At 33.8% G+C, this 10,368-nt stretch overlaps 1 protein-coding gene across 1 annotated transcript in view; it reads right to left on the reverse strand.

The window, feature by feature from the left end:
* The window catches only part of LOC125817474 (uncharacterized), a 32,042-nt gene extending 22,397 nt beyond the window's left edge, over positions 1-9,645 (reverse strand). The window contains exons 1-8 of the mRNA XM_049497010.1: positions 9,345-9,645; positions 6,131-6,294; positions 5,121-5,224; positions 3,568-3,634; positions 2,066-2,158; positions 1,812-1,976; positions 1,583-1,723; positions 1,405-1,482 (exon numbers count right to left, since the gene is read on the reverse strand). Coding sequence (XP_049352967.1) covers positions 1,405-1,482; positions 1,583-1,723; positions 1,812-1,976; positions 2,066-2,158; positions 3,568-3,634; positions 5,121-5,224; positions 6,131-6,294; positions 9,345-9,630 — 1,098 coding nt within the window. The 5' untranslated portion in view covers positions 9,631-9,645. The remainder of the gene's footprint in view (positions 1-1,404; positions 1,483-1,582; positions 1,724-1,811; positions 1,977-2,065; positions 2,159-3,567; positions 3,635-5,120; positions 5,225-6,130; positions 6,295-9,344) is intronic.
* Between the last annotated feature and the right edge of the window lie 723 nt (positions 9,646-10,368).

A 10,368-nucleotide genomic window follows, 5' to 3' on the forward strand; every position in this document is an offset into this window, starting at 1 on the left:
CTTGCCTCGTCAGAGATTACCAAAGAATTTCCTTGTCTGTGGGTTTTAGCCGCATTCATTTCTCTTGTGGTCCATTTGTTGTTTCTGACTGCATCGGCATATAGTAACCCCTTTTCTGTATTTCGATGTATTGATGTCTTTGTCCTTTTCCTCTTAGCATTAATGAAATTTGTTATTTTGAAAGCAATGTCTAGCCACCCTGAGTTGAATGACCATTCAGGAATGATGATTACTGCTTTCCTTTTCCCTTGCATATTGATAATGCTAATGTAACGGCCGGATTTGTTGAAATTTCTAGAGCAAAAGAATTCTGAGGCATGATCATGAATTTTCCATCTTTTGACTGAATTTCCTTTGGTTTTTGATGCTTCTCTGAGGACAAAACCTACCCACTCCATCGTCTTTTGGCTGAAACTCGCTCTTGTCATCATCTTACGTCCTCTTTCCACCCATTCGTACCACGTCTCAGCTCTTGATATCGTATGATTTAAAGCCCATCACGAAATATGACATCTTCATCCTTATTTGAAAAGAAAGAAAGAGGTTGCTGGGAAAGGAGAAAAAAAAAAGGGGGGGGGGGGGGGGGGGGGGTCAGTAGGTTGATTCCGGTGATCGAATACCACCGGAAAAGGACTCTAAAGATCCAGAAGGGACCTTAGAGGTGGACCTCAGGAGAAGTGCCTGGGAGCATTAACAAACTTCTCTTACCTTGTGTTTATTCACGTTGAAGTGTTGTTATACGTGTTATGTGCTTTATAATTGTGAATTGTTAGGTTGGGTTGATTTTGTACAGGTTGTAGTTGTGGAGGTTTGGTTGGAGTGTTGGGAATACATATATTATGTGTTGCTTTACCTTGAGTTAGACGTTTACTTGTTGAGTACCGTGTTGTTGGTACTCACTCCCTTGCTTCTACACTTGTGTAGGTTATGAGTTTGGATCATGTTGATTACTGTCTCCTCCCTTCAATGTATGAGGCTTATTGTGGAGAGTTCTGAGATAGTTGTTTGTCATCTCGGCAAACACCTCTTACTCCATTATTATGTTCTTGTTCTATTCTAAAAACAATGACATTAAGACTTGTATTTCTTTCTAATCTATTGTATTACATTAGAGGCTTGTACACGTGAGTCGTGACAACCAAGATCTTTGGGGGGTTATAATTGAGTTATGTTATGTTTCTGTATATTTGAGATTATTATGATAGTATTTTGTTCTGCTTTACTTCCGCATTTATCCTTTATGTTAGGTTTTAGGCTGACTTATCTTGGTAGGTTAAGACAAGTGTCATCAAGTCCCTTTTTGGGTTGTGACATTCTGAGAGCATAGCAAGAAAACCATGCACTACGTTTGACAAACAGATAAGCAGGGATGTGCACTTTCATTTAAGAGGTATATATACTTACTCGAGGATTCGAGATATTTATTTTCTTGTGCTTAAGACCAACTTGAAGCCCCAATTCTTCTGCTACAGTAGAGAAACCCTGCATAAATCAACCTTTATAGACTAGAAAAGGAAAAAGTAGAAGTAACAAAATATGAAATTCTCCTAGGTTTCTCTCATTGATGGCATTTGTTGCATACCTGAAATATCTGCTGTATGTAGACATTTTCTGGAGGTTTAGAAACATGAAGATGTAACTGATTTCCTAGGGACCCAACACTATTCAAGCAGATGGCATAGTCTATACTCTCACGTAGACGTTGGTCAAAACTCCGAAGCCACTGAAGAAAGCTTAAACAATCAAAGGACAGAACGAGATAGCTATGACTTAAAAGAAAAGGACAAAAAAATTGGGAAGGACTGGTGCACCTTTTGAGTTCCATTGTAGTTATACGGGCCACCAGATGTCAATCCAAAGAGTAAGTTATATCTACCTCTAGTTTTAGGATTTGAATACAGAGCAGAAAACAATCTAGCTATTTCAAGAAGTGCCACTACACCACTTCCATTGCTGTCACTTCCCACTGACAATGCCTGTAAATTCAACAAAAGAAAAAAGTAATTTAAAATCATTTATTATTAAAATGACGGCTCAAAACTTAATAGAGTAAGTTATTATTTACCGGAGCAGCCCCAAACGTGTCATATGAAGCCACTATGGCAATAGTTGGTAGCTGATTCGAGTCACCATCAACTTTAAGCCCTGGTAACCATCCCTGATATTTAATAAAAGTACTAATAAATGAACTTTCAGATAACAGTCTACCATATTGATTATTTAAACTATCTAATAACCCCTGCCCATTATTTTTAGAAATTAATCTGCATAAACATTAGGATTGTGGAAACACGAAACAGAAAATTTTTTGACTCAGTACAATAGGGAAATACATCCATATATACTTAAATTGATTTCATCACTAAAATAAGAATAAAGTAATTAAATGTGTTAAGCTTGATTCCAATAACTATTATAAGTAAAAGAAGAGTTCCAAGTACTGAATTGATTCGCCTGACTACATTATAAGGAAAACTATGTATAGAAACAAGTAAAGTTAAGTGCATACAGATTCATAAAATCTATTGCTACCACGCCTCAGTCCCAAATAAGTTGGGTCGGCTATATGAATCTTCATTGATCATGTTTCTCCTTTTAAACTCGTGTCATGCCATACAACAACAACAACATACCCAATGTGGTGTGTCATGCCATAATCATACCAAATAGAAGTATAAGACTATAAGTGAAAAACTAAAGAAAAAAAAAAAGAAAATGATAAAATTCCTTGCACCTAAAATGATTTTACTACTAAAATAAGAAAACCAAATAATTCAATATACTAAGCTGGTCTGAACAGCAATTCGAAGGAAACAAAAACAGTTGCAAGTATTGAATTGATTTGCTTTTAACTATTATTTCAAAATCGAAGTATAGAAATAGAAAAAACTTCAGTACACATAAATATTTAAAAAGAAATTCTGAGCGCTCAAAATAAAGAACATAACAATTATGATGAAGAAATTAAAGGCAAGACCATATGTAACCCCCAAGGAAAACTCACTTTTAAACCTTTAGTTCCATCAAATGCTAATTGTAATAATGCAAGTGACAGTTGTACATAAAAAGTTACTATCTATAGTTTGACAACCATGAAAGCTGTCACTTCAAATTATTCTAAGTCCCATAACATCTTATAAGAAGTGACAACAATCTATAGCTTAAGGGATTGATGGAGAAAACAATTCAAAGAGTACCAACAAAGTTACAAGCTTAGCTATCTAAGATATTATTACCTCTGTCTCATAACAGATGGTCTACCATGTGCATCAATTAAAGCAGTAGTTGGTTGAAATATGTCAAATCAAATTTTAAATGATCCAAATGTAGCATTAGTTTATATAATTAATTTGTTTTAATAAAGGTATATGCATTGTTGGAGCGAGATAAACTTGTTATTTATACAAAACAGATAAAGCGTTTTTTGAGATGGATGAAGGAAGCAATTTAGAACTAAAACTTTAGGCAATTAAATTACATCAACATTCCTAGACAAACATCAATTCAATTCAAGAATTCTAGTAAATCCACCTGCTCCTAATTTTAAGAAAAAAGGTGAACTAGAACCTGAATATTTGCAATGTTTGGGGGCGCAATTCTCTTGGGATCTGAGGCAGCAACAACAAGCTTGTAGCTGTAGACATGTGAGTAACTGAATCATTGGCAGGACATTTACCCCAATAGAGAAAAAAAAGAAAAAAACGAGCAGATTTTCAAATTCATATTGACATCCAATCTCAGAAAGGATACCTCAAGTCCCAATAAAGAAAAAAAGAAAAAAAAAAGTGCAAACCTTTTAAAGATTGGTTATTTCTTACGGATCTCTTTGTTCATCTTGCAGTTCTAAAAACATGAAAGGTAATTAAGACTTTAACTGTCACAAGTCCTATGCAATGTCAGGTTCTTCTGATTCTCACATTCATATCATGTGCTTTGCAAATACAGAATATCTGGACAAATAAAATTAGAGACAAGTTGGAAGATTTTATTAGGAATTGGCACTACAATGGACTAAGGAATATAAGTTCTGAAAGCTATTACTGGTCTCTATGAATGAATAATGTGTACTCCTGATTATACATATAATGTAATTGCAGGTTGTCGTACTTTCTGGAAGAGGCCAATGTGAATGTGCTTGAATTGATGAAGTGTATTTGGATCTCACTATAGATGTTGAAGCGTGAAGACAGATAATCCTCTTGAGTGTCTGTGACAATCCGTGAAGAAACAGTGAATCAAGTCTTGAAAGATGATACTATATGACTAACACAATGATCAAGTGTTGGAAGCAGGTAATATTTTGAACAGAAAAATGAGCACATTTATTTTATTAAGTTTAAATACCTATAAAAATAGTACTTTTGATGCAGTAAAACACATTAGATCATATACTCTCATCTCTCAACACTTGATTCACTGTTTCTGAATACTTTGGACTCAATGTCTATAAATGTTGCTCATCATTATATTTTACTAAGAAAGAATATAAAACCAACCAATCTCTAATGCCGAACTATATTGGCACCATACGCTTTGAATTTCTTTGCTCTCCTATCTTTATTAGTGCTTAAATGTCTTTAATTAGTTACTAACTTGTATTACTTGAACAGAGAGAAGGAAGTAAGAAATAAAACATTTTAAAGAGAAAGAGAAAGAGGAAGTATAGTTTCACTGGTACATGTTGCAATACAAAATGGTTTATCTCCACACGACAAAATAAGTGAATACAAAATAAAGATCCATCATAAATTAAAACATAAAACCTATTGCCTTTGAATTTAGGGACGAAAAAAATTTCACAAGAATTTAGCTTTTCATTATTTTTGATATCAGAATATTAAAATGGATTATTCTTAAGTTTAATAAGGTTAATCACTACCGAGCGAAGCGCGGGCAATTTATCTAGTTCAAGAACAAAATTGAATGGAATCTTTTAACTGTATGATAATGATTAAAGATGACTTAAGAAATGCACAAGGATTTCTATCCTAGATGAATTTTGTCCAGACTATGTTAAGAGATCTCTAGATTACATTATAATCTTTTAATGTTAAGGCATACATACGCCAAATAGAAGAGGCAACTCTTCTCTTAAAAACAAAAATGGCATTTCAACTTACCCGCCTGTAGTAGCTGTTGCAGGTTGACCACTAGCATCATTTCTCTTAATTTCAGCAAATACAGCATTGATATTATCATCCTCGAAAGCAAAATATACAGGATACTGGAGCATAATTTCAAAAGATTGAAAATTTACTATTTTGTCATAGACGATAAAAAATGAAACAATTCAAGATGAAGGATATGCACATAAACTAGAACTCTCATTCAAACAACAGAAGTAAGGCAATTTCAGTACCCTCATTGAGCAAAGATAAAACTATCTCAAGGGAAAAAGTGACTAGTACTAATTTTTGTCTTTCCTTGGAGAGGTATCACCACTGAATTTAAACACACTCATAGCTCACAATGTCAAATAGTAACTAAAATAGCTCAAGTTGCTCTTCATCACTGTGGGGAAGGACGAACCAATTTGCAAATAATCAAAAGGTTGGACTCAAGGGCTGCCACTTTACAAAAATGTTTATTGTTTAATCTCATCATTAGCCAGCAAAGGGAACTTCAAAAGCAATTTCCAAAAGATAAACAGAAAAAAACATTTCCCTCCATTCAGCTCTGAAACAGTCTGCAGATATCCATGCTCTTCCTTGATTGAACTCTTTTTCCTTCTTTAGAAGCTAACATAATCAATCTTTCAGCATTTTCTTCTACCAATTAAGGAATCACAGTAATGACTCATTTAGTTTAGATTATATATATTGTCATATTATTCGACAAAAGTGATTGTAGGGAACAAATTGTCATTTAAGAATAATGACCTTTATGGCACTAATAGTTGATTACAAGTTCATGAGATCGAGTTTTGCATGCAGTAACCAAACATCAAGTACGACTAAACAAATTATTAATAAAAAAACTATAATTAATTCAGGTAAGATCATCCAACCGAACAAGCACTAGACCAATGAAACTCATGTAACATGATGAATGATGTGCTCGTGCATAATATGCATTGTACAGAAAGATATTCCAAAAGAACAAAACAGCATGGAGGATTAACTTCACTCACAGGGATATTGGAATGTGTAAGCAGCCATTCCAACTCGACCAATTTGTTCCTCAAGCTGTCAATATCCTCATCAGCACCAAATGTGCTGTCTGTGTTTTCTGGTCTAAATTTTGGGGGGAGTAAAAGCAGCAAACCCCCTAATAGCTTTTTCTGTTCAATATATTCTGCAATAAGAGTCAACAGGGAGGGCAAGCCCATCAGAAGACAATCTAACTGCATATTGCATGAGGAACAGAGAGTCGGCCTTTAACATGATCATCACAAGCAAGGTTAGTGATGTCTCAAGCAAGGAGCAAACTAGAAAAGTAATAAAATCGTAAATATGGAAACACCACCTTCCACACCTTCCTAACCAAGACGTGGACTTTCCACTTATGCTCCCTTTGGTGACACAAACCACCAACCAAATTGTTTGAAGTGGAGGGTATCCTTATCACTATGCTATCCCTCTGTTGTCAATAGTGACATAATCTATAGTCTGACCATATTTCTTACCTACGAGTGGATAGTTCCATTACCTTCCCGAAAAACATAATCAGTAATAGAGTCCTATATTTGGCACATCACAGAATTGATTACAGAATCTGCATGAGCATAGACTACAAAATTCAAAGAGAAACAAATTTCTTGACTAACATTTGAAACTTCACAAGATTCCCTAGGGATTATTCCGTAGGCTGCTACATTCCATTGCATAGAAGCTCACTCGATAAATTGAGTTGAGCATTTAGCCTTTCAGTTATAATTCCAAGGGAATTTATTCAAATGTTCTCCTATAGGTGTGCTGTGTCATGTGCATATGCATAGTTAACAATTAGAAAAATCATAATTTTTTTATCAAGTATAACGCAAATCATAATAGATAAAGACAAACAACAACATCCAGTGCTATCAAAAGCAAAAAAGCTCTATGATCCGGTGGGGCTTCAAGCGCAAATAAAGTGTGGGCTTCAATGAAAAAAGGCTCAAAGGGGATAAAAAGTATAAATTTATATGGTTAGTCCAAGACTAATAATTATAAGCACGAATGACAAATATATGACAAAGAAATTTCAAAAAAAAAAAAGGATATAGTGAAAACTGAAATATCAATTGTTTAGTATCTCTTGTTTAGAAGAAGCTAATTGGCAAAGAAAAGTATGTCTGAACCTTAATGCTGATACTGATGCGATTAAGCGAGGCGAAGCGCTTAACACATTTTGAGCCTCGCTTTAGGGCATAAATGTGCTTTAAGCGCGCCTTTGACAACACTAACATCAGATTTTTAAGTCAAAGAATCCATTTCTTAGGACTTCACTTGCTGGTTGATACCAGCATAATCAAAGGCGCGCTTAAGCCATGAAGCAAGGCTCAAAACGTGTTGAGCGCTTTGCCTCGCTTAATGTGCACTTCAGTGTCGTCATCAAGATTCTAAGACATACTTTTCCTTTGCCAATGAACCTCTACGGAAGAGACGACACTAAACAAGTGATATTTCACTTTATCGTAATTACTTTTAAATTTCTTTGTTCATATATTTGTCATTCATGCCTATATATTATTAGTCTTGGACTAAACTCATATATTTGTATGTTTTTTCTCCCTTTACACCTTTTCTCATTAAAGTCCACACATTTTTGCGCTTAAAGTCCCAAAAGACCTAAGAGCTTTTTTTGTTTTTTTTGCTTTTGATAACCCTGGTTGATACTCCAACTTTCATCGCCAATAAGTGTAACAACTTCAATTGTTGGTTGCTACACCAACTTCATCGCCCATAAGTGTAACAACAAACTAATCTTTATACCCAACAAGTCTGTATCACCTAATATTTTGTATCACCTAATTATTTTTTATCAAGTGAGTCTGGGTCACCTAGTTAAAAAAGAAAGCAAGAAGTTCAAGATAAAAATGAAATTCAGAAGAAGTAAACTAAACCGCATTTTCAACAAGAGTCAGTTTCTAACTCAAAATTATCCCTATTCGCACCTAATGCAAGTAGAATAACAAACCTAGCTTTAACCCCAATTATTTAGTTTCCCTAGTTGAAAAAATAAATATCCCTAACGATAATGAAATTCCAAAACAGTATGTCATTGTAAGCGTTGTTGTCAAAGGTGTGCTTAAGTCCTGAAGCAAGGCTCAAAACGTGTTGAGCGCTTCGCCTCTCTTTATGTGCACTTTAGTGTCGTCGTCAAGGTTCTAAGGCATACTTTTCCTTGCCAAATTACAAAACATATATATTTATTTTATTTTTTTCTCCCTTTGAACCTTTTTTCATTAAAACCCACAATTTATTTGCACTTTGCCCTTAAAGCCCCAACAGACCTCAGGGATTTTTTGCGCTTTTCTCCTTTGATAACACTGATCATAAGAACAATGTTTTTAAAAGGAATAAGGGAAATGGAATTTGAAGCAAAACATTAGAGATCAAGCACTAAAATAAACAAATGTCAATCATACATGAATTTAGTATAATAATAATCAAATTGCAATTAGATAAACTAATTTCAGCATTCAATATATAATAATGTCAATATTCCAACTCGTCAAAGTTGATATTCAAAGAACCACTGTTTTTTCTGTTCAATAACTTTGTGATATATTATTTGAAAGCGCATGGCTTTATCAATGATAACCCCTTGCTTGGATTGCTTAAGCGCTTTAAGCGACAAAGCAATGACTTCTAATAACACTCTTGTAAGTTATGTTTTTTCCCCCTTAAAAGTCACCTTCAGAGTCTGGGGTTACGCATGACCCCTACCTCGTATATTAATAGCCAATAACAAAACACATGTACATGAGGTATGAAATGCCTTTCCTCTTCCTTTTAAGGCAAATCGAAACTCTCTTAGTGTAAGTAATAAACTAACGTTTAATCCAATGACTCAGTATTTCCTAGTTGAAAAAATATTTAACACTTCGAAGCAGTAAATGAAGTCCTACTAGACTTAACATAGAAGCACAACAACTAAACTTTAATCCTTATAACTATGGTGTTTGGATCAACTTGTGCGAACCTCCACTAGCCCCAACTTATTTTTGGCACCAAATCTAAAAAAACAAATCTTTTGATGAAAATGAAATTCAGAATCAGTAAATGATAACCACATCATTCTCTAAAATCTAACACATATCTTCACCTGAACCAAACATAATCATAGCAACAACTAAGCTTTAATTCGAGCTAGTTTACATATCATGAAATGAAGTTATTGAGCAGTAATCGGAGCCGAACCTGTAATGAGAGTGAGGTTCAATTCACGAACTGGAAGAATGAGAACCGTACGGGAAAGATCAGAACTAGAGCCAGAACCAAAAAGCGATGAGCCGGCGTGATGATTAAGAGTAGCGAGCCGAGAACCGAAAGGTACGCCGGAGATATCATATTGAACAAGCCTGTAGACATCAACGGCGGTAACGGCGTCGGAAAGTTCAACGCAGGCGATAAGTGCGATGAGTAAAGCGATGATAGGGTAGTACATCGGGTCTAATATCGCCGGTTTTCTGAAAGAATTCGCCATTGATGAATTGATAGTGTTGTTAGGGTTTTGCAGAAATATAAATGTTGGATATGAATCTGGAAAATAAATTGATGAATTTTTTATTTATTTATTTTTCACCAATTTGATTCATAAATTGATTCAGAAAATATATGTTAAAATAATGTTTTGACAATTTGTATATATACAATTTAAAGTAGTGTTAGTTTGAAGGTGAAAATGATGAAGATTTTAAGTGTTTTTTTTTATAAAAAAAAAAAGAAATTAATGTGGAGTATTAAATATTGGGTGAGGTATAAATAAAATTATTAAATATACTTTGAACTAAAAAATTTGCATTCATGTATTTATGTTTTTGCATTAATTAAAGTTTGATTTATTGAAGCCTAATATTTCAAATGATCTTATAATATAATGATGGCAATGATATGGATATGAGCAATTTATAGTTCAATAAGCCAATAATTCATATTTTATTAGTTATATTAAATTTAAATTAAATGAGATGAGTGTAAGAGATTAATATCATTTTGGTTTATTACATAGAAATATTTGATCGAGAGGATCATTGAATTACGTTTTTTTAAGTACTTTTATTTTAATAGGCACTATCACTGTACTTTCAAAAAATATCTAATTTTGAAAACAATACTTGCTCCTATTCGTATGTACTATAGATTTCTCTTTACAAATTCAAATGCAAGAATAAATAATATTTTTATCTTATCTAATTAAATTCTTCGACAACAAAACTATATA

This window comes from Solanum verrucosum, unplaced genomic scaffold, assembly GCF_900185275.1.
Source record: "Solanum verrucosum unplaced genomic scaffold, falcon-dt-bn FXZP01000434.1, whole genome shotgun sequence".
Lineage (NCBI taxonomy): Eukaryota > Viridiplantae > Streptophyta > Magnoliopsida > Solanales > Solanaceae > Solanum > Solanum verrucosum.